General features: G+C 47.1%; 1 protein-coding gene across 1 annotated transcript in view; it reads right to left on the bottom strand.

Annotated features, from left to right (window-relative positions):
• The window catches only part of CSMD2 (CUB and Sushi multiple domains 2), a 543,202-nt gene that overhangs the window by 237,128 nt on the left and 280,794 nt on the right, over window positions 1-25,280 (bottom strand). The window contains 1 exon segment of the mRNA XM_077769466.1: window positions 18,801-18,983. Within this exon segment, the coding sequence (XP_077625592.1) occupies window positions 18,801-18,983 (183 nt within the window).

A 25,280-nucleotide genomic window follows, 5' to 3' on the forward strand; every position in this document is an offset into this window, starting at 1 on the left:
GGAAAAACCTGAGGAAGCTGGAACATACTTCAGGAGTAGGTGGTTTCATGGCTATAGAGCTTTAAAAATTTAAACACACCATCAGAGCCATGCTATTTACATTAATTTTGATACAAATACTCCCACAAAATTGTATGTATGATACACATATTCACACCCACCTACTCAAACACCAACATACCCACAGTGTAAAAAGAAATCTTATATGCAAATTACTAGCAAATTAAATTCAGCCCTAAAACAACGGAAAAACACCATCTATGTAATGAGAACAACAAAACTTTACTGATGGGTAGAAAGGAAAATTAAAAACGGGAATGGCACCTGGGTGGCTGAGTTGGTTAATCATCCGACTTCGGCTCAAGTCATGATCTTGCTATTTGTGAGCTCAAGCCCCGTGTCGGGCTCTGTGCTGACAGCCTCAGAGCCTGGAGCCTGCTTAGAATTCTGTGTCTCCCTCTCTCTCTGCCCCTCCCTGACTTGTGCTCGCTTGCTCTCTCTCTCTCTCTCTCTCTCAAAAATAAATAAGCCTTAAACAAGCTTTAAAAAATGGGAGACAAACTATTGAACTATTGTTTTGGATAAAGAGTTCATATTATTAAAATGACAATTATCCTCAAATCATTGTATAAACTGAACATAATTACAGGCACAATCCATACCAATTTTTTTTCTTCCAGAACTTAAAACATTTGTAATAAACAGGTGAAAGGAGTGAACCTTCCCTTAAAGAGATGAGGAGTAATATGTATGAGGTGCTAGTGGGCATTCCAAGATCATATGTCTTAACTCATTAACCCTTACAACAACACTCTGAGGTGGATACTATTATCTGCGTTTTACAGATGCAAAAGCTGAGTGCGGGTGTTCCAATTACCTGCCCACAGTCACACTGCAGGTGGGTAACAGGCTGGGATGCGAACCCAGTCAAGCCAGTTCCAGAGCTCAAGCTCTCAGCCATGACACTTGCTTTCTCCCACTGTAAGAGGGCTCTGCCAACTCAGATATAAAGCTGCAATAGTAAAATCTGTATTGTATTAGCTTCAAATGGGAGATAAATGGAGCTGGAAAAGAAAAGTTCAGAAACAGACACAGACACCTAAAAATTTAATATATGACAAAGGGGGCTTTTCAAATTGGCAGGGCAGAGGTGGACTGACCAATAAAGGAGGATTGGACAAATGACTAACCAGCTGTGGAAAGATTAGACTTGTGCCTTGCTCAATGTACCACAGAAGTACTAGACAGAAATATAAGGAATATTTGTGTCATCTCAGAGGTGGGGAAGGACTTTCTTAGCATTACTCCAAGGTTAGAAATCATAAGGGAAATGGCATTTTTAACGACAGAAATGAAAAACTTTTGGATTTCAAAAATCACCATAAACAGAAGCTAAATACTAAGGAGCAAATGGAGAGGAAATGCTTGGAGGTTATTACAGTTAAATATTTACTATGTTTACATTATAAAATACTACAATTCTATAAAAAAGATAAACACTCACAACAGAAATACGGGCCAAGGAAATTAAGAGGCCACTAACAGAAGAATAAAGCTGGTCAACAGAGATGCTGGAAATGTACAATATAACTAGAAAACAGAAACATCAAACAACAGAGCTATCAAATTGGCAAAGGAAAGACAGACAGCATGGAACTTTGCAAGAGGTTGGAGAGAAGCTGGTAGAGCAGATGGAGAACGAGCAGCCAAGGTGGGAGGAAAACCGGGAGAGTGGTTTCCAGAAGGAGCGAGGGGCTATCTGCTCTGAAATACAGCCGAGCATCTGTGTATGATGGGTGCGGAAAGCGACTCCTGGGTTTTAGCGACACGAGGCTCATCATCAACCTTGGTGAGAGCCGTCCCCAGGTGTGGGGCGTGCAGAAGTCAGAACGGGCAGGTGACAAGGGAGCGGGAGGTGAGGAATGGATGCAGCAGGGAAGACATCTTGTCAGAGAAGTCTGGGTGTAAAGGGGAGCGTTAGAGAGCCGGCAGGGTGATCTTTAAGTTATGAGAGACGCCGGGCAGTTTAGCCAGGGATGGGAGGACCTGGCACACAGGGAGAGCTGGCGAGCCAGAACAAGAAGGATGGATTACACATAAGGTAAAGGTTCCCAAGAAGGTGTGCGGTGAGGGAGACTCTATAGCAAGAGTTTTGAAACGGTCCATTAATCACTGGTCGTGGAAGTGATGTGCTGGGTATTGAGTTGGATACTAAAAGAAAAAAGAGAAACAAAAAAAAAAAAGAAAGAGAATGGAAAGTATTTGAGTGCATTGTAAGTGGTAAAAGTAAGAACCGTGGCGAATCGTTCATTTCAATTATGTGCAAGTGTGTGTGTGAGTGTGCACCACGTTGCATTTCTTACTGTGAGTTTGGAGGTGTGCAAAGGTCCCTGATCCAAAGCCTAAATGGGATGTATAATCTATTGGGAGACTGATGTTTGATGAGAGAGAGGAGTTAACATCTCTGTTATAAAAGGTGAGAAGGATGAGGAGTATAATCTACAGGCTTGGTGTCTTTGCTATTTGCAAGTTGAGGACGTTGCCTGCCCATGAGATGGGTGTCAAGGTCATCCAGAGCAAGGTGAGGGCAAGGGCTGCTCATGGGCTTGAGGGGAGTGGTAAGTGTTTGGGACAGCTTCCACAGAGAAGAGAACCATAGGCTGACTTGAGAAGCACAGATGGATGTTGGCTAGGTGCTGCTGCATGGATCCGTAGCAGCGTCAGTTTGCCTGGTATGGCGATTTTCTCCAGCAGTGCTCACCCAAGCACTAGAAGCCCAATCAGGTCGCTCCTGCTTCACAGTGTGTCTCTGGACCAGTAAACTGAGGCAGCTCTGCTGACTGATGCTATAGCTGAGCTGGAAGCAGAGGCTCACAAACTCACCCTTGAATTTCTTTTGCCTCCTGCTCCGAAGCTCAGCATATGTTAATGTTCATCGGAGTTATCCTAACACCATGTCTGGCGCTGGAGCTTGGAGAAAGTTTCTTAACTTCGTTGGGCCCAAAGACCTTGTTCTCGAGGTCACGTGCAGGAGGAGTGAGGCAGGGCTCATCCTTATCATAAACAAGATTAAGTTATGGTGTGGTTCTCTGTAGGGAGAATACTGAGGATGTCTTATAGAAACTCACACCTTCCAAAGGAGCATCAGGGATAAGTGGGTAATGTTGGCCACACATTTCCTGACCACACAGTGTGTCCTCTTAAATTCATACTGAATGTAACCCAATCCCCAAGCCATGAATTGTGCTCCTGGTTTTGTGTTCCTTTTTCCTTTTGGCCCAATCCCCACCTCCCAGGCAGGCAAGATTTGGGCGCTGGTGCCCTGAGTTAGATGAGCGGGGCCTTCCACAGAGCTGATTCCTCCCTGATTTCTGAAGTGCGTCCATTCCGTCCTCCATCACACACACCTGGGCTCCCCCCCTCTGGCTATGGCCACACCTTTGCAGACAATGGAAAGCTCTCCCCCTCTCCCTGATGTTCACCTTTTGGAACATGGAAGGATGAATTTCAGAGGTGCCTTCTCCTGTCTCACATTCTCTCTAGGGCAGCCCAGACCACACGTGACTCNCTGTCCACCTGGAAGACCCTGTTAAGCATCACTTCTGGGGGCACCTGGGTGGCGCAGTTGGTTAAGTGTCCGACTTCAGCTCAGGTCATGATCTTNGGAAGGATGAATTTCAGAGGTGCCTTCTCCTGTCTCACATTCTCTCTAGGGCAGCCCAGACCACACGTGACTCTCAGATGTATGCCTCCAGGACAGGCCACTCTTTCGAGCCCCGGACCTGTGTATCCTGTGGTCATTGCAGTGTCTCCACCCAGCCCAAGTGCCCACGGAGCACCTGCTGTGCACCAAACATCACTCCAGGTATGGGCTGGCAGCCAACAAGGCAGGAAAGCAAGCCCACAGCTTTGATGAAATCTACATCGTAATGGAATGCAAGCCTGGGGGAAGGGAAAAAGTGAATGCAGTGGGGGGTGGCCTGCTTTCAATGAGGATGTCTGAGACAGCCTGTCGGAGGAGGCAGTCTCAGAGATGTGGCCTGATGACAAGAAGACAGCCATCCTAGGGGAAGATCACTGCAGATGGAGGGGCGCATGTGAGGGACAGGAGGGGGGAGCATTGTGGCAGAAGCAAGATGAACCACAGAGCTACTAGGAACGTGAGATCGAGATGAAGAGGATGGCCAAGGTCGTTCAGACCATGGGAAGGAGTTTGGTTTTTGTCACAGCAGATTAAACCAAATACATCCAATACTGAACTCCTAAGCCTTCTTTCCCAAACCTGGTTCTCCTAGATTCTAGGGTCTGGAATGTTCCCTGGAAGTCAGCAAATGTTTCAGCCTTTCCAGCACTCAGCTATGGGCTTTCCTCTTCTCACTGCCCAGCCACTCCTGCTTTATGCCGTTGCCTCTCAAGTAAACTCCAGAAGCTCAGGCCCTCCTGCATGCAGCAGACTGGGTAAGGAACCGTCTGACGTACATCTCTACTGAGGATCCCAATGGTGTCTCAAATGCATGTCCCAAATTGAACTCTTTATCTGTTTTCCTAAGCCTCCCTCATTCCTTATCTCCATGAATGACAACACCCAGTTACCTAAGCAAAGTATATCAACTTCTTCTCCCACACTCCCATATCCAATCAGCAACTAACTTCAGTTGATTCTATCTCTTCAATATCTCTTGTATTTGTCACATCCTCATCATGTCCCTATTAAGGCCCTCTTCCAGTCTACTTGGTTTCCTGGCTATAAAGCTCACTCCCCTCGAGTCCATCCTCTCTATTGGCTGCAGAGTGAATTTCATAAACCAGAAATTCTCATGATGTTAAATACTTCTTATTGTATAGAGGATAAAACCCAGACTCCTCAAAAGGAAACAAAAGACCTTCGAAGACCCAAAGCCCTCCCCCCCACCCCCCCACTGCACCCTATATTCCAGATGTATGAGACTACTCACAAGCCCTGCAATATGCAAGGTTAACTTCATGCCTTGCCCTACTATTTTCCCTTTCTAAAATGCATGGGGGAGGGCACTTGTTGGGATGAGCACTGGGTGTTATATGTAAACCAACGTGACAAACTATTTAAAAAATAAATAAATAAAATAAAATGTTCCTTCCTCCTGTCCACCTGGAAGACCCTGTTAAGCATCACTTCTGGGGGCACCTGGGTGGCGCAGTTGGTTAAGTGTCCGACTTCAGCTCAGGTCATGATCTTACGGTTTGTGGGTTTGAGCCCCACGTCAGGCTCTGTGCTGACAGCCAGCTCAGAGCCTGTAGCCTGTATCATATTCTGTGTCTCTCTCTCTCTTTCTGATCCTCCCCTGCTCATGCTCTCTCTCTCTCACAGAAATAAAAACACTTAAAATAATTTTAAAAAAAGCATCACTTCTGTTGAGTGCTGTGGGTCCCTCCCACCTTTCAGCCATCCGTCCTAGCTGCAGTCAGAGAGTCTGCACACCAGGTTCATCTCACTCACTGCCTGCTCTGGCTTCACCCTACCTTCTTGAGCTTCTCCCTTCTGCTGTGAGAACAGAATGCTCTCTGTACAGACTGGTCCTTCAGCCTAGGTCTCAGGATGAGAGGCTCTGTAGAGCCCAGCCAAGCCCACAGAGCCATAACTGACCTACAGCCCTCATGTGATGTGAACGAGAAATAAATGTCTGTTGTTGCGGTTCCACTGAGGTTTTTGGACTGTTGATGCCATAGCAAAAACTGATTAATACACTATGAAAAGGGATACAGAGAACTCAGAAAGTAAAGGGCTGCCTTTTGGATAAGATGGTTAGAGAAGGCTTCTCTAGGGAGGGGATAGTTAACAGGTTATGAGAAGGACCCAGCCATCTGAGGAACATTCCAACAGGGAGAGCTTACCCCTTCCACTGGGGTAGGAAGGAGTTTAGAGAATCTGAGGATCTGAAAGGGGGACAGTGAGTCTGAGCAGAGTAAGTGAGGGGATGAGTGACATGGCATGAGGGGAGAGGTAAGAAGGGGTCAATCACATTGTGCTTCATAGACCTTAGGCTCAGAGATCACTCTCATTATCCAAAACATTCAGCTGAGGACTAATCTTTTTCTTGGCATAAAGTTTGTTGGGTCATGGTTAGAGTAGCTACATAATATGTTGCCCAAATTGGAACACTTTTGAGAAACTGAAAGATGGTACTACTAAAGATACTAAAGGTACTATCCTAAAGATAATGACTTTAGGACACAAGATATAAACTGGGACTGTCCCAAGCAAATAGGAACGTGTAGTCACCCCACTCATGGTACTTTTATTTCCTTCCATGAAAGTATTCTTTATCCTGAGGGGGTAGCTTTTGCCTCAAGCTCCTCATTTACAATCCAATCCCCTCTTAGAGCTGGAATCTTAAACTGAAGCTCACTGGTGAGGTTCTGACCATTGCTAAATCCCACTACCAGACTTGTTCCCTGTACCCCTCCTAGAGGTTGGCTAGGTTCTTGTCATAAACTGACAATGCCTCTCCTGTTCAACTCTTGGAATAATCCATTACCTCAAATTACCTTGTAGTCATAACTGCTTTTTGCCACACTTCTGGACAATGCCTACCCAAACCATTCCTGGTGCTAGCCTTTAGACCCTATTAGAAGCCAAGCTCTGAACTTGGATCCTATGTATTCCTTAGCTGTTGGCTGAGGACTCCTGGCACCGGCTCCCGGGATAGGTCTAGAACCTTATGGAACAAAGCACAAAGAAAAGCTCTGCTCTCCACTCCTGGGAAGAAGCTGAGTCTATTTTCTTGGGGCTCAGCTTTAATCTTGGAGACGGACCATAAATTATTTGGAAAATATATATAGCCATGCTAAGCCACTACCCTCAAATTGGAACAAATGTGAATCCTGAAAATTTTCAGTTTGCCTGTTATTTTTCACTTACTAGTTGTATATCTTTTGGGGAGGGGGGACTGGGGGACTACTGTACTTCACTGACGTTGTTTCCACATGTATAAAAGTTGGACTAATAACTTCTACATCACACCTTTGTTGTGAAGCAAAAGTTACGCTTCTGAAGACACTGAGTGCAGCACCGTGCCTGGGCACATGGGAGGTATAAAATCAATTTTTGTCGAGTTTGAACTAAGAGGCACTTCCCACTTCTGCTGCTGGTGGTCGTGTCTCCACACATGCTCCTGTTCAGCAAATCTCCAAGTCTCAGCCAGGCTACTGACATAGCAGGAGAGACGCCACCACACCCCTCCCCTTGCATAGCCCATTGCTCAACAAAGCAAGACTCCAGACCAAGGTTTGTTCTCTGGTCCTTGGTCCCTCTTCCCCTCAGTGAGTGAGTGGGTAACTCCAAACCCAGAAGATTCTGACAGGAATGACCGAGGGCTTGGTTGCTAACCATGCTTGGTGCTACCTTCTGTGGGAAGACCAACTTATCAAAGAAGACACAGTCTATCAGTGACAAGGGGGGACCTGGTGCTGAAGAGATCTATACCTTAGTGTTAGATATCCTGTCAGTCTTGAGTTCTGTCTGGGGTTCTGATGAGCTGTGCTATGGCGGGGAGGGTGAATAGTGGGTGACTTGATGACTGAGTCTTCCTTGAGGGCCAAGCATCTCACTGCTGTGAGGTTCCACAGCTGCCCCTGCCCAGACCCCAGGATCCCTGAATGATACTCATAGGGTTATTTCTTTGCCACAGGAGAATTCAGTAAATTGAGGGGATCAGCTTCAGCAGAAAATTACCCTCATCAACCAAACACAGGTCTTAGCTGGGGAGAAAAGTATGCTGGTGTGATGCAGCCCAAGAGCCCAAGTGTCCCCTAACGGGGAAAGGGCACACATCTTCAATTCAGAAGGCACTCCCAGGACTATACTTTGGGGCCTTCAAGGTCTGTCCCCTTTATCTGAGTCTTCTCAGAGAGCCTCACCGTCTTTTCTAAGGCTGCTTCAGTAGAGCAACTTCACTCAGGGAGTTTGGAACCAGCCGTGATCCTGGCCACCCAAAGCCCTGTTACACCTCAAACTACCACTGAAGACTGGAAAAGAACATTTAGTGGCTGCTCACCATGATCATGAGGAAGTATGTCTAGATTTCCTCCACGGGAATCCACAAGGATCCAGGGCAGTTTATAGTTAGTCTAAGGGAGCTACTTTTAGAACTGTGGGAGAGTCTTACCTAACTGCCAGAGCAAGATGAGAGTTAATCAGGTAGCCTATGGCAGCAGCCCTGTTCTTGGCTCATCTTCCCTGAGTTCTCAAGAATATTGTGCAAAAGGACTGGGGAAAGGGCCTATAAACCTAAGAGGGCTATAGCCTAAGACTCTCCCAGAAAGCCAAGCTCCAGAAAAATGAGTGGTGCCTTCCCCAGGAATCACAGAGCCCAATGAATGACACCCAAAACACCCAGAGCTGATGGTGATGTGCTTATGACTAAGTGAGATGACAGATTTGCCCAGAGGCTCACCGAATGGGAGTGGGGTACCTGGAGAGCTTCGAGCCCTGGCTCTTGAGCCAGTAGCTGTGAAAACAGCCCCTCCTTGGGGAAACTCCGTGTTTCTCCTTAGTTCTCTTAGTCAAACATGGCAGAGCACAGTGGAGAAGGCATGGTTTGCAGCGAGAGTGCAGGGACATGCTTAGCATTGACATAACCTGGGAAATTTTACAGAGAAAAGAACCTCTTAGCTATGCTCCCATAGGTGAAAGCTGAAGTGAGGATGGAATTAGATGTAATCCCTGCTGTAAGCAGGGGTCACAGTCCAGGATTAGATCCCTAAAGCTTGATCAATTTTCCCAGCCTCGTTTCACCCAGGTAGCTATAGCTATGGTCCCAAGATACGTTGGACCAGAACTCTTAGCTGTAGGAATCTAGCACTTGGATTGGGCCCTATACTAAGCTGTGTTTGGTTCTAGACAGCTTCCTGAGTTAGACTGAGCTGAAATGCTGCCTATGCTATGAGCCTCCAAGGAATCTTCCAAGAATCTTTCAATTGGGATATGTTTTTCTTCCTTTACATTCTGCGGGCACTTTGTGGCCAGGTCTATTACTGTAATAATTCAAATACTGCTTTATATTACAAATATGTACTTATCACATTCGCTAGACTATGAGCTCTTTGTGAGCAAGAGCCATGCTAGAATCATGCCTGTTACTCTCCCGGTGCTGAGCACAATGCCCAGTATGCAGCAGGCACACCCATTCACATTTTGCTGCCTCCCAATGAAATGAGAGGCAGACAATGGCAACATCAAGTTGGAATGTCAGAGTATTGGACTTTGCATCCCATTCCTCACTGGGATATCAACATGGAGGCCAACATTTCTTGCATTCCAGGAGGTTACCACCATCACAATGGCTGAGTTATGGCAGCCTCAGCCTGGTGAGACTCACAGCAATGATATATGACCACATATATCATAGCTCCATGCCTCAAGGGGCTGCCATCTTGTCAGGGGACCAAACCTCTTAGCAAGAATGAAAAACTCCCTTTCAAACAAGTGGCACAAAGTACATGTTCTATAGTAGTGGCTCACAGATCTGACCTAGCAGCTAGATCTCCTAGGAAGGTTTTAGAACTATAATGCCTGGCACCTGGGTGGCTCAGTTGGTTAAGTGTCTTACTTTGGCTCAGGTCATGATCTCATGGTTTGTGGGTTTGAGCCCCGTGTCGGGCTCTGTGCTGACAGCTAGTTCAGAGCCTGAAGCCTGCTTTGGATTCTGTGTCTCCCTCTCTCTCTGACCCTCCCCTGCTCATGCTCTCTCTCTCTTTCTCTCTCTCTCAAAAACAAACAAACAAACAACATTAAAAAAAAAAAAAAAAGAAGAACTACAATGCCTGGGCCCCATCCTAGTCCTGCTGAATCAGGATTTCTGGGGATGAAGAGTCTGTATTTTAAAAAGCCCATGAGTGATTCTAATGCTTGGCTACATTTAGGCACATTTTAGACTACACAGGACCACCAAAAACACCTCCTTCTCACATAAAACATCTGCCTATTTAAAAATAAAGTGATAATAAGTAATGCTTGTGACCTTTGTTGGCCTATTAGGGAGTGTTGACTTTACTTCCTTGAAAATGCTGGCAGCCTCCTTTGCAAGCCATCCCTTCATCCAGTCTATGCCTGATCAGACCCTGCTCAAGTCTGCTGATGACCCTCATTCTATGGGCTCAGTTCTTACAGCCACATCCTGAGCCCAGTCCCAGACCTGCCTCATGGTCATGGGAAGTCCCATGCCCTCAAACCAGTGAGGTGAAGTCTGAGTGGGCTCGTGAGGAGTCCAACCCAGCTGTACACCCAGGAGTTTGAGGATCCGTCTCTGTGCCATGCCCACCCCACATGTGCCCCAGCCTCGGGACTGGGATTCTGCTCGGATTCTTGGCTCCCTCTCCGAGCCCTTTCTAATCCTGCAGCCTCTGGCTGGGGCAGGGATACCCTGCAGGGGTAGACCTCCTTCTCCTGGGTGAAGACTTGATTCAACCCAGAAGCTGCCTGGTATCTGCCTATTTAGAAGTAAAGGTAACAAGGTATGACCCACACTGGCCTGGTAGGGCAATTGTTGACTCTACTTCCTAGAATATTCTGAAAGGAAATGCCAGCAGCCACCTTTATGAGCCATCCCTTTGTCCACGGCCAGTTGTCCTGGCCCTGGCTTCCCTGCACTCTGGCTTACCCTCCCCGGGCTGCCCCTGTGGTCTTGGAATGCTTCACAGCCATGACTGCATGTCCCTTCCCTAGCGCAGGAGCAGACACAGATCCTCCCCGCCTCCTACCCACCAGGACACTGTCCAAAGAAATGACTCTTCTGGATTACTGGAGGCCCTCTACAGAGCTGGTACCCCACCTCCTGCCCCCACTCTGCAAAGCACTAGCACAGTGAGACCACAAATCTTAAGTTTTTGGGTTCTTGAGGACTGGGTAGTAGAAGAAGATGGCCCCAGAACCTTACATGCTGGTTTTCAATTTCTAGGAATTGGCCTGAAATATAAATTTGGACCAAAGCAATCCCCAGGTTCCCTGCTCTGCTCCTGGGGCTGCCTATGGGTTAGTGAGGACTTTAAGGCAGCCTAGAGAACTGAGCAGAACATTATATCAGCAGAGGATGTTCACACAGCTCTTGTTACAGCCCCATGTCCCTGATCACAAGCAGCGCCCAAGAATATTATCCCCCCGCACAGAGGCTGATGCTTTCAAACCTCAGCTGATCCTGATTCCGGCTCCAAACATTTGAAAAAGGCAATTTCCAAAGACCCCAGCTATTGCAATCATATTTTCTGGGCCAAAGGAAAGGATGTTTGAAATTGTTCTTGTCCTGGGAGTATATATTTACAGGAGAAGCCAGGGTTCAGCCACATAGAAGAGGGGGGAAAAAGGATGGGCTTCACCTGTGCACAGAGCATTGAGGTCGGAGGGGGAGGAGAGTGAAAAAAGTACCTGCCTATTTAAAAATAAAGGTAGCAAGTAATGTATGTGACCTATATGAAGAAAACCCACAAAGCTGTTATATTTAGAGAAATGTAAGTAGATGAACAAAAAGAGTGACATGCCAGGTTTCTGGACGGGAAGGCTGTGTATTATAAAAATGCCTATTTTCCTCCAGTTAATTTATGGTTTAATAGGAGCACACATACAAAATCCCAATAGGACTTTTTTTTTACTCTGACAAAATGATTCTAAAATTAATCTTGAACAACAAACAGATGAGAATAACAATGAATACTTCTGAAAGAGAAAATAATTAAGGGAGGAAGGAGTAGTTTCCAGCTCTGCCAGATATTAGAACATATTATAAAACAACAATTAAAATTATTCAATGCCGGGGCTGAGATAGAAATAGAGCAGCAGGACAAAGCGTGTCTCAAGAAATAGACTTAACTACATGTGAGGATTCAGTATGTGATAAAACAACTCATTTCCCTCAAATCAAAAGGGAAATGAATTGCTTAATGCATCGTGTTGGGAAACTGCTTAATAGTTTGGACCCTACGTTATACATTCCTCTAAATAAACTCCAGATGGATTAACAAATTATATTTTTTAAAAAATCAAATTACTGACAAATCACCAAAAATAGGACAAACCGCTTCTCAGCTCCGTGGCAGAATGATAACTCTGTCAGCTTTGAGAAGAGATTGTAAATACTGAGGGTTTGTCTGTATAAAACAAATGCACAATGCAAAATAGCAAAATAAATAAATAAATAAATAAAGGGGGGAGGAAACAAGAGATTGGGAAAATATATGTATCAAGTACCACAAAGAATTTCTACCCACAGTATAGAAAGAGTACCTTCAAATTGGATGGGAAGATACCAACATAACACCATTGTGGCCACATGTCAGTGCAGGTAGTTGCTACATGGGGACTACAAATAGAAAGTGCTCCTATCCCCTGGAGACAGGACTGGACTAGGGCGCCTGGAGGAAAGCCAGGACCCACATCTCTGTTGAGGGTCCTGTGATGGAAATCTCGACACCACTTTCATATGCCTTGGCCCAGCAGGGACATGCCCCTGGCCCATGGGTCCCCAGCAGTCTGTCTTCAGACCCTACTCCCATGGACCCCCACCTCCCTTCTTCCACTCGCATCCAATTGGCAATGGGTAACCCCTTTAGGAAGCACCCCAAGGAAAGAGCCCAGATGGGGGGGGTGCATGCACGTATGCACATGTGCATCAATGAATCCACGGAACATCCCCCGCCGCATAGGCCCAACCCCCATGGCTGCTCTCAGAACCCAGTGCTGCCCTCCTGGATGTTCCTGTTCCAACAGGAGCACCACTCTGCCCTCCCATCTTTCAGGCCCCACTGTTCTAATAGCAATGACTACTCTATGCTCCATGAGAAGGTGGGCTGCTGCTCCCCCGTTCAGCACCCAACACGATAGCTTTCCCGTCGCAGGTGCTAAAAGAATGAATCTTCGTGGGGCAGATCCTAAATGTGTCTGTATTACCAATGCTTTCCAGATGAAAAACTAAATTTTGAACCACAAGAGCCCACTTTAATTTACATAATTATGTCTATCTCTACATCAGAGCGAGCTCTGTGAGGTCAAGAGCTGTGTCCAATTCATCTCTGATTCGTAGCACTCATCATGACATTTGGCACTTTACAGAAGTCGATCAGGTATATATTCAACTTATATTTATGAAATTAGCAATTTTTTAAAAGGTCACGCAAATACTTGATGTTTGGCGATGTAGATAAAAGTTGCAAGCAATATGTTATATGACCTATATGAAGAAAACCACCAAGTTTTTATTTCTAGAAAAGTAAAAGCACATGAACATGAGAGATGTCATGTTTCTAGGTGAGAAGGCAGCATATTATATGAATCTTATTCTTCATCATATAGCTCGTTATTGGCAGTAGGAACCGGCACAACAATTTGGGGGAGCAACGTAAGAGTGTATGTACATCAAGAGTCATAAAAATGTTCATACTGTGGCCTGATAACCTCACTCCTCGAAATCTAACCTAAGAAAATAGTTCAAGAGAAGAAAGAAGAAAGTCATGTGCACGAGGGTGCTCATCACAGCTTTACGTAAAATAATTTGAACATAACTGACTAAGTCATGGCTCCATTCACTAAACAGAACATTCACAGATGCTTTAAGAATGAAAAGTATGAAATACCTGTAGCAAAGTGATAAGATACACAGCATGTGTGAACTTTAAAACACAGAGTGTGAGATATGTTCACTTCGATGGAAACCACACAAAATATGTGTCCAGAAGCGAGAATAAAATGAAAATGGCCAAGTTTGAAATTAGTTTTGGTTTAGAGAAGTAAAATTAAGAGTATTTTATTTGTTTAAATCTTTAAATTTATTTAAACTTTTTACATACTAGAATATACCAAGAACCTGTGCTGGGTATTGACCCTTGAGCTCCAGATACTTCCTGAATGAGTTCTAGCACATTGTTTAGGACATGGCACTAAGAGATTACCCCTTCAATCCTATCCCCAGATGAGCAAGGTTCCAATGTGACCAGAAACAGCCATACCCTCCTATGCAACTGACTCTGTATACAGTAGGTACTCAGTAAATCAAAGATGGATAGATAAATGGATGGGTAGAAGGAATGAGAAAAAGTGAAGATTGGGGAAAAGCTTGGGCACCGGTATACTGGTATATTGCATATTGGTATACAGCATTCATACAGTTCCAACAAGGGTTGTGGGTCCAGCCTTCGTGAATTTTTTTAATGCTTGTCAATCTCTGAAACTGCATGGGAGGAATTCAGCCAACAGTTTGTCTGTGTGCTCTGGGGTAGTATTTTTGTCCTAAGTCTTCTTTGTCCTTCCTGCTGCAGGTGAGCCCTTGGATTCTGCAAACCTAGCGCAGTGGAGAGAGTATGTATAGGGTCTGGAGTAGGAACCTACTCTGTCAATCAACACTTCAAATTCCAGCCCAGTACTCCGTGTTTCTATGACTTCTGAGCTGGTCACCTCATCTGCTTGAACTTTGTTTTCTTTGGTAAAATGAGAGAACAAATATTCCATGAAGTTGTAGGGAAGATTCGTCATCTTCCTAATGACATAAAACATTTGATAGATATCACCATTCTCCTTTACCCCCAGCTTTCTCGCTGTGATGATCCTATAGACTTTAATCATAGCCTCACTTAAAATGCTAAAACACAGATTTCTTCATATTTAGAATTTGATTAGAGTATCCTAGACTTGGGGTTCTAGATTTTGGGTGGTTTTTCCCTCATGGGACATTTGGCCATGTCCAATAAGGAGACATTTTGGTTGTCGCAACTGGCAGCGGGAGTGCTGTGTGGGCCACTGGCTTCTTGCGGGTACAGGACGTGCTAAAATGATGCGCAAGACTGCCCTTTCCCCCCCAGAAGAATTATCTGGTCAAAATGTCAATAGTGCTGAGGCTGTGAATTCAGATGATCCTGTGACCCCATCCTCTCCCTTGTCCAGATATGTGTGTATGTGTATGTGTCCAGTGTGGAGCAGGGGAGAGGGTTTAGGGGGATGAACTCCAAGGAGAAGGGATAGGAGGGTCATATTAAGAGAAGACCATTTCCCGAAGCATACCTGTGTGGAACACCCCTCTTTACCCATCCACCCTTCAAGACCCAGCTTAAGCCCTGGTTCCTCTGTGACATTTTCTTTGAGTGTCCAAGGACCCATTTCTCCTCCCCTAGGTCTCTCAAGGTTTGGCTGCTGATTCACAACTTACACCATATCCATCCCAGTAGGCCCCGCCTTCCCATTTCACACATATGCTACATACATGAGGAACTGAGCAATTAGGATTCACACCTTCTTTCGGTGGTTTACAAAATGGCAAAAGAAAGTCTGCATTTGTGCAGTCTTGGTATACCTCTGGTGAAGCCTGTTTTGAAACTTCTTCTGCAAGTGGCTGCTAATGGACTGATAATTGGTTTCCTGGCTTCCTTATGAAGTGTGAAGCATTTTGCTAGCCTGTCAACAAAGCATCAAACATCGTGCACCACCATCAGAGTTATTTTGTCTCTTCTTTCCCGTTGCATCCCTGGTGGTAGAATAGCTGGATGAAGTTGGATGGGAAAGGCTCCCTATTCTTTTGCAAGGATCGGGGTGAGATGGGCAGAGCTCAGGAAGAGTGAAGACACGGTGCAGCCTGGCCAGAGCGTTCTCACCAGGACACCAGCTTGAGCACATGTTCTGGGCAGGGACCGAACAGCTCCGAATCCAATACGTGGAGCTTAGACAGGGTCGACGCTCAGTAAATATTTTCAGATGGGTGGAAAGTGGTACTACCTCCAACTGGTTTTGAGCTGCAATCCCTGGAGATGTGAATTAACCAAGGAGTAAGAGAGTAAGAGGAAAGAAGCTGGTTCCAACTTTTCTTTCAAAATGCTTTTCACTGTGAGAAACACCGTCTTCTTTAAAACCTAGATGAAAAAGACCATCTATTGAGCACCTACTACTGCGAGGGCAGCTCAAAAGCCAGCAGAATGATTCTAAAGTCTCTGCTTGCTACAGAAAATGTTTTGGAACATGAAGGAAAGAGTGTGTTTGTATGGTCTCGGCAGGGCGATTCCCTAGTAAAGAACTGTTTTGAAGAAAATGTTTCAAGAGAAGAACAATGCACCGCTTTGCATTTCTTTGGACAATTGTTCACAAAAATCTGAACCATCAAACTCCTTCTCCTATCCCCTTCTAAATCCTAAGAAGAAAAGTAGGGTTTGTCTGCTAAATATTGCACTAATATTTATTGTGACAACATGTGGTAAAATTTAGGGCGTTTATGCTGACTTTTGTATGTACATTTTATCACTATGTTATATGATACAGAGACTATATTATCTGATATTTTTAGAGATGCTTATAGATGTCTATAGATCACACACTGTGATATATTTGATCTGGGGTCAGGAGTAGAGCCCCAGTTTAGCATATCCCGCAATCAAAGTATATGACTGGCTCTGTCAATGACCCACTTTTGGAAGTGGTTTCCAAGCACTCACTGTGGGTAGTGAGGACTGTTTGTACCATAGTTATCTTGTTCCAGAGATATGATCCGAGAGGGTTAGAATTTGGGGAGCCAGAACAGAGTGCTACTACACGGGATGGATTCAGAAACCAAAAACCAGAGAGAAGATGCCCTGGCCACAGTCATGATGCTGAACCAGGACAGAGAAACAAGTCTCCAGAGTTTGAATTGAAAGCCATCTCTGTGCACCAGGACTTCTTAGTGCCACCTTCCACCACCAGTTAGACTGTGAGCACCCTGAGGGCAAAGCCAGGCACCTGTGGAAGCGTCAGCTTAGGGGCTGGGGACTCGGTGGAGAGCTGACAGATGGCACTCGCTCCTTCGACTTCACAGAATAGGACTGCAACCTTGCTGTGCGGTGCAAAAAGGCCTGGGGCCACCTGGCTCTTTCTGGCCTCCTTCTTGAAGCTAGCATCCCTGAGACTCAAGCTGTGCTCTCTTACACCCAAATGACCAGAAAAACCTGAGCAATGGGAGTATCTTGGGGATGCCGGCCCCTACATCCCACAATCATCCAGAAGAAGAAATGCCATGCTCGGCCCTCCAGAGTGCCTGCTTCACAGTTCTCATCAAGAAGGCTCAGGCTCCTCCACCTTATTTTAAACCACAGAATGCACCACTCCACATGTGCCAGAATGGCTCTACCCTTGCTCCTTCTCAGCTGTTTGTGAGCAATGCCCAGCTCACTGGAAAATGAAGAGGCTGCTGAGAAGCACTTCATGACCCCTTGCTCCTACTGAAGGTTCTAGAAAGATTTTCTAAAGCTCCTCCTAAGGGCTAAAGGGTCAAATAAATTCTTGGAAGACTCAAGTGACAGCCTTCAGATAGTGGTCTGCTACCTGCATCCCTCAACTTGTGAGGCAGGAAGATTTACCCTGTCCTAAGAAGTCAGCTGGCTCTGCTACCCACTTCTTTCTACCAGCTCTCTGCCCCGGAGGCCTGACCATCTTCCACTTGTCCTTGCCTTGTTTCATCTAATGGATTTCAGAGACAAAGCCCCCATAAAACCCAGGGTTCCCACAGTCTGTACCTTTGCTGTTTGAGGCCCTGCCTCCAACCTAATGGGCAGAGCCCTCCTCCATCCACCCACTTGGGCTTCATTCCTGCTTGCACTGGGCTGCTCTGTGCCAGGCTCCCCTGTCCCTCCAGGCCCCGGTCCCTCTGGCTCCCAGTGTGCTATGAGGCCAGCACTGGTGGGGCACTATATTTTAACCACATCCAGCCACAGAGAGTTCATGCAATTTTATTTTTTTGCAACAAGGGTGTATCCAAGAGCGATTTGATGTATATAGAAAAGCAATTTGTTCTTTAAACCTCTGAGAATTTCTACATAAACTCACAAGTCATCACAAATACTTTGTCAAAACAAAGTGATTTTTCTGTTTGAAAAGGTATGACCCAAACTCACCGACTCATATACCAAAGTCTCAGTCCTAACTGAGGTTCCCTTGTAACCCCAGGTTATTCTCTCCCTCAGCCCCGGGGCTGGGGGAGCAGTCTAGTATGTGTAGCACCCAGAGACCCTGAGAAGCCCACTGCCGTGGGAGAAGTGATCAGAGGGTCAGGCTTCCGCCCTCCCCGCCAAGAAGCAGATGGAGGAGGCAGGGTGGCGAAGCTTGGGAGAAGAAGACGTGGTAGCCTTTGATTTCTCAACAAAGACCAAAGGGGCTCCTCCCTTTGCTGCAAACAGCCCCTCACACTTGCCAATCCTGCCAGGCCCAGGACCTAAAGTACGACTTGTGCCGGAAGGTATGGTCATACCATGCCAGAGGAAGGAAGAAGGGTCTCCTGTTGTCTCCACTGGATGAGTGCCCAAAAGGATCAACAACCCAAAGACAGCTTGATTCCCCATCCCTCACTACATCCAATCCAAGAGGAAGCGATCTGAGGAAAACTTATATCCTGGCAAGGCCGTGGTTTCCCACAGCACCCGGAGGCTGGTACAGAGCTGGCAATCTTACAAACCTGCCAGTCCCTTCCACCCTGTTTTGACTGTATGGTGTCACTGGTGGCAGCAAGAGTGAGGAGCAAATGTCGGGGCCAGAGGCTGGTGGACCAAGCCCTGGTGGCCTCTACCTTGCTCTCAAGGATCACCACGGAAGGTAAGGCGACATGAAGAAGGCCCCCAAATGTCAAGATCAATCATTCTCGGTGCCACGGTCTACATTAGTGCCAGAAAGGAGGACCCAGCCAGCAATGCTGGGAAGAAAAGAAACCAACGAGAAGCCGTTGTTATGACCCACAAGGTTCCCAAGGATGAGGCTGGAATTAGCTGGGAAATGGGGCCCACTGCCTCTTGATGGAGACCCCAAAGCGGCCTCCTCCCTGCTCACTTACACACGCAGCCTGGCTTCTTAGCCGACCACTGGTTATTCTTTTGGCACGTGATTGCCTTCTGCCCCACCAGCTCGAAGGCAGGCTGGCACTCAAACTTGAGTGTGTCACCATGGTGGAAGCGGGAGCCTTCCCTCCGGCCGTAGGCAGGGATGCCGGGATCGCCACAGCTGCCCTGCTCGATCTCTGAAAGACAGGAAGGAGAGAAAACAGACACAAAAGGTGACTTCCTACCTCTCTCGGAGCCAGAGGCCCACTGCTGCAGCTCTGCCAGGAGTCGGTGCTCAGAGCAGCATAGGCAGGACCTTTCCTGAGAAATCCTGCCTTGTCCTGTTTAAAACCACATTCTGGAATGCCCGGGCAGGTAGGGATGGGGGAGGGTCAGTCAGGTAAGTGTCCGACTCTTGATTTCACCTCAGGTCACAATGTCATGGTTTGTGGGTTCAAGCCCCACATCAGGCTGTGCGCTGACAACGTAGAGCCGGCTTGGGATTCTCCCCCCCTCCATCCCTCCCCCACTAAAGCCCACACCCTCTTAAAATAAATAAACTTAAAAAAATTAAAAAAAAAAAACAATCCACATCCTGGGATGAATGTGCCTTCCAGCCAACAAATGCCAGAGACTCTGTGTCCACACAGAGCATGCAGGTGCTTGGATATTTTCGTTCAGTGAAGGTGGGTCTACGTTCTTCATGAGATACCTGTCTCAGGAGCTAATGAATCTCAGCCTGGAGCTTACTGAACTTGACTCTGTGCTCAGGTGACTAGATAGACCTTCAGCTCAGTCCATTCCTGAGCAGCAAAGACAAGCATGAAATGAGAAGGCTTTTACTGCCTGCCATTCCCCAAACCAGAGATTAAGTAAGAATCAATATTTGCTACCTTCTGACATGGAAGTACTTTCCCGAATTTTCTTTAATTCAGTTGAAGATGGTGCAGGTAAAATGAAACAAACGACTCACTAAATATGCCTTTAAAGTTCGTGGTGAGTCACACATGGAGTGGGTTCCCTGAGGCAGCTTGGGGGGCCCAGACACTGGGGGGCATGACGAACTGGCTGCCTCACAGGAGGGTCAGCTAGACCCTGGAGACTTCAGGGAAGGAGTGTGTCTTGGCCAAGTCCCTGGAGTTTCCTCTGGAGCCCTGTGCTTGGTGTGTGAGAGATGGAGTGGAGAGGAGGGGCCAGGGGGATGGAGGGGAGGGAGGAGAAGAGGAGGAGCCGTTCCCGGGGAGGAAGGCATCTTGCAGGAAAGAAAGGGAGTCATGGATGAAGGGACAGAGAGTGAGGTGAGGGTGGGTGGTAGGAGATTTGGGAGAGGCCGCTGGAGTAACCAGGGAGGTTTGCTGGACACCTTCCCAGGATCGTCAGGCCAAAGGGATCCTGCCTTTTCTGGAGACACCATTAGAAGCCATCATGAGCCCAAGTCCCTGAAGTTGCTGTGCGTGACCCTATCAGGGATGATTCTCCAAAAATATTCTTAGCACAACCGGTGGGTTTCTGTGGCCTGATCAGGCTAGCCCCATGCACTGCCTTATATGGATGGGCTCTTGACTATTACATTCATGTCACCCCGAAAACCAGGGCCTCCAGATCTCTGCTGAAAGCTGGCAGAACAAGGCATTCTCTGGCTGGGAGTGTGTGTGTGTGTGTGTGTGTGTGTGTGTGTGTGTGTGTGTGTAGGCATCCAGAAGGAGCACCTAACTCAAATTTGGAGGGTGAGGCTGGAAATATGGTATGGGGAGTAAGACACTAAATTTTAGCACAAAATTTTAGGGGGCACCAAAAAAAAAAACCCTCAGCAAGCAAGACAAATAACATCTTCATGCAATAATTTTTAGAAAACCAAAATTAATGCATTTGAATCAAGTCCACAATGAAAAAAAAATTAGAATTTAAAATAAAGACCAGATCTGACCCAGCACATGTGTGACTCACTTCACTGGCCTCTCCTTAGTCCTGGCCATCTGAGCCTCTTATTATTTAAAATGTTGATTTTTTTATCATGGATACTTTGCATTAATCTTGGTGTTTAAAAATATACTGTATTAAATTATTTAACTGAATTACTGAGTATTTTGGCTGCTCCTTTACAACTTACGCCCGAGGCACATGCCTGTTTATCTCAGCTCAGTCCCAACCATGGCATCAGGGAAGGCTTCTTGGAGAAGGTGACATGTAAGATGCCTAAAGGCTGTGCAAGAGCCAGCAGGTGAAAGGAATAGATGGGATTCACTGCATCATTATTTACAATAGCCAAGACATGGAAACACCTACCTACCCATGCATGAATGGGTAAACAAAATGTAGTAAATGTACGCGCACACATGTGCGCACACTCTTTCTCTCTCACTCTCACTCTCTCTCTCTCTCTCTCTCACACACACACACACACACACACACCCCACTGGAATATTATTCAGCCATAAAAAAGAAGAAAATCTTGATATTTTCAACAACATGGATGGAACCTGAGGGCATTATGCAAAGTGAAATGAGTCAGAAAAAGACAAATACTGGATGATCTCACTTATACGTGGAGTCTAAAGATCCAAACTCAAAACCAGAGAGTAGATTGCTGGTTGCCAGGAGTGGGATGGGCTGGGGTGGAGCAGGGAGGGGAAACTGATCAAGGGGGTCAAAGGGTACAAAGTTCCCAGTGGAAGGTGAGTAGGTTCTGGGGATGTAATGTACAGCATGGTGACTACAATTAACAATATGGTATTGTATGCTTGGAATTTGCTAAGAGAGTAGACCTTGTAAGTTCTCAACACACACACACATACACTCACACACACACACGCACACACACACACTCTGTGAGGTGATGTGATAGATGTGTTAACTAACCTGATTGTGGGAATCGCTTCACAATACATACATGTATCATATCATCATGCTCTACACTTTAAACTTACACAATGTCAATTATCTCTCAATAAAGCTGGAAAAAAAGAGAAAGGGATGAGTGGGAGGGAAGGGCCATTCAGGTGGAGAAGAACCCATGCAAAGTCGCAGGGATGACACCGTCTGTAGGACTGCAATGAAAGCAGAGATAATAACTCACTAATCGCTATTATAACTAAGTTGTATGACTAATAATTCTAGCGCTGGCTATGTGCTGGCAGTCACTCTGAGCATTCCAATATTTCATCCTTATAAGTAACCCTATGAGCTAGGTACTATCATTCTCACTTTAAAGGTGAGGAAACTGAGGCCCAGAGAGATCATGTAATTGTCCAAGGTCATCTGAGTTATTTGAGATCCAAACATATGGCTCCAGGGTTTTTACTATCGCACCACATTGCCCTTCTACAAGTACAAGCATGGATATTTCCTACAAGGTGGTGGGAGATGATGCTGGAAAAGGTGTGTGCGGCCGACCCATGAAACACACTGTGTAATCTGCTAACAAGACTGGGTTGAGGATAGGAGGCAGTAGGGAGTTGACAAAGGGTTTCTTTTTATGTAGCATTTCATATTGTGCACTTTTTTATTTTATTTCATTTTTAAATTTTTAAATGTTTATTTATATTGAGAGAGAGACAGTGGGCAAGCAGGGGAAGGGCAAGGTGGGGGGGGCGGTGCACAGGATCTGAAGCAGGCTCCAGGCTGAGCTGACAGCACAGAGCCCAGTGCGGGGCTCAAGCTCACAGACTGCGAGATCATGACCTGAGCCGAAGTCGGACGCTTAACTGATTGAGCCACCCAGGGGGCCCTCATATCGTATATTTTAAAAGGTCACCCTGACTATTGTCTGGAAAAGGTCTGGGGGCAGCAATTCTGGAGGTAAGGTGATCATTCATTCATTCAGCAAGCACACAAATGTCTACTTAGTGTAAGCTGCTGTGCAGGGCACCGGGGTGCAACGGGGAACAAGGCACACACAGGCCCTGCCTCCCTGAAGTTTCCATTCTGGTGGGGGGCTCACAATAATCTGGGGGATGTTTTGATGACATCCTGGGCTGGGCAAAGACATAGGGGGTGGGGAGAGGTAGACAGATTTGGGAGGTAGAAAAGCAGGAAGCCATAGGCCATCCTGAGAGTGAGCGCACCAGGGATAAAGGAGAAGTCAGGATCTACAATGCCCTGGGTTTGGCCTGGGCTCCTGGGTGCGCTTCACTGGGACAAGAATGCAGAAAGAAGAGCAGGTCTGTAGGTTCACTGGTAAGATGCGCTGAGTTTCGGGATGCCTGGGATACCTCCAAGCGGACACACCTAGTAGAAAGTGGCTACGTGGGTCTTAAGTTCAGGAGAAAAGTCTAGCGTAGGGGTACAGAATTTGGGATTCAGCTCACATATGGTAAAAGAAGCCATGAGAAGGATGTGACCACCCACGGAGAGTGAGACATCAGTCCTGGGCAGAATAATTCAGAACACTGGATGGCCCAAGAGAATGCTGGCAGAGCAGGGTCACAGAGGCTTGGGGAAGAATGGCTTTCGAGGAGAAGATCTCCAGCCTCGAAGGCTCAGGGAAGCTTAGGTGGGGCTGACAAGCAGGTGAGAAGAAAGAGGTCAGCTGCTGATACTGGCAGGAGTGGCTGCATGCAGTGACGGGGCCACACGCGATGGGAGAAGAGAAAGATGATACAGGAGGAACAGACGACTTTTAAAGAAGACAGTTCTTGGAAGTGAAAGAATAGAGAGAGCTTACGTGGTAACTCGGGGGGAACATGGCCTTGAAGTGGGTGTTGTACAAATATTTTTAAGATCAGAGAAATGTAACCATATTTAAATGCTAGGGAAGGAGACAGGCAAAAAGACACATAGAGTAAATGGCTAACTGAAGAGCTGGAGGACAGATGGGGATGACAGCTGGAGGCTCTAGAGCAGGCAGGGCAGGGGACCCAGGGCACACTGCAGGCTAGCCTGAGACACCAGGAAGCTCCTTCCTGCATGGCAGGAGGGGGGAGGGAGGAGGTGATCACCAAGCTTTCAGGTACGATGCAGGAGCATGAAGGGGGTCCTGCCATGGCACAGGCTCTACTTCCTAAATGGAGGAGGGGGCCATGGTCTTTGCTGAAGGACAAGGCCTACGTGTGGGGAAAGGGATTCAACATGGACAAGAATGTCTGAGGCACTCACCCCGGAGAAGGGAAGATCATGGCTGGATGGATTGCCACCTTGCGCCTAAGGAGGGATGACGCGTGTACAGGGCACCCCCGAGCAGGGCTGTGTGACTTGTCCCCGAAGCCCTCAGTAACTTGGTGCATGCACGGAGAAAGGGGCTCCAGGACTGATGGAGGGGTGGGGCTGGGTTTGGAGAAAGGGAAGGCCACTGGGGCGACGAGCTGAAGATATGGTTAAAAGAACGGCAGAGGCGCTATCCTCGGGGCTCAGGCTGACGGGGGAAAGAGCAGGAGGGCCTAGGGATCTGGAGGCCAAGGGAGGATGATGAACAGGAGCACAGTGGGCAGGGAGAGCTGAGGGGACAAAGGGCCTGGCGTGGGCGCGGGTGCTGGAGAACAAGGTCCAGCTGCAGCCAGAGGGCGGTGCTACGAAGTGAGAAGGTCAAGTGGCTGGAAGGCAAGGTGATGGCAAGACTTGGGGTGGAGAGGAAGAGGCCGGTGACACTGATGAGAGGGGACAAAGAGCCAGACGTGGCGACATCATGAGGTCCAGGGAGATGGGAGACACATGGCTGGAATGGCACTGGAGGGTGAACTGCGAACCCACCTCTCAACTGTGAAGTTCGTGGGTCTGGCCCTGGTAATGGTGGCCTCAAGGGGAAGTCACGTTTAAGGGAGCACTTGGCGAAGAGGTCCAGGAATAGGAGAGGGGGATGCGTAGGGCCAGGACTGCGTGCAGGGGAGAAGAACCGAGCAGGGTGGCTGGAGACTTCGGCAGAGGGGCTGGTGGCTGGCTTGTGTTCCTCAGACACCCCTTTGGGGTGTCTCTGTTGGGCCCTCCCTCCAAGCCCAGGGCCAACCCCTGCTGAGAGGACAGGGACCCAGGCCCCTCGCCCTCCTGCAGAAGGCTCACTGTACTCCTCTGCCTTCCTGAAAGGCACTTGACCTTGACCCTCCCGGTCAGGTGCTGACCCAGTCTGATGTCAGGGCCCAGGAAAGCAAATTGATAAGCCAAATTCTGACTTGGAGAAAATCATGCATACAATTTCCTGTTATCTGGTTAATATAATTCGATTTTATAAGTGTTGCTCCCTCCCTCTGTCTCTTTCTCTTCCTCCCTCCCTCCCTCTCTCCTTTTGCCTACAAAAAGCAAGCTGGAAAACATGAGGTGAGTGTTTCAGAGATGCTCCCGAATTCCAGTGTGATGGGCTCGCTGCTCAGTGTATTTGCTCTCCCTTTGCTCGGCGCCTTTATCCCTATCATCTGTGATCAATCTCACAGTCTTCTCCCGGGTTTTTCCATTTCTATTACCGAATTGGAATCCTCCTTCATGACAATGTCTGTCCAGGAGGGACTGCATCATGTGTCTTTCTAAATCCACCATCTGATTGCTCTGAGAAGGACAGTGCCCTGTGG

Source organism: Crocuta crocuta, unplaced genomic scaffold, assembly GCF_008692635.1.
Source record: "Crocuta crocuta isolate KB4526 unplaced genomic scaffold, BGI_CrCroc_1.0 scaffold351, whole genome shotgun sequence".
In the NCBI taxonomy this organism is placed as follows: Eukaryota; Metazoa; Chordata; class Mammalia; order Carnivora; family Hyaenidae; genus Crocuta; species Crocuta crocuta.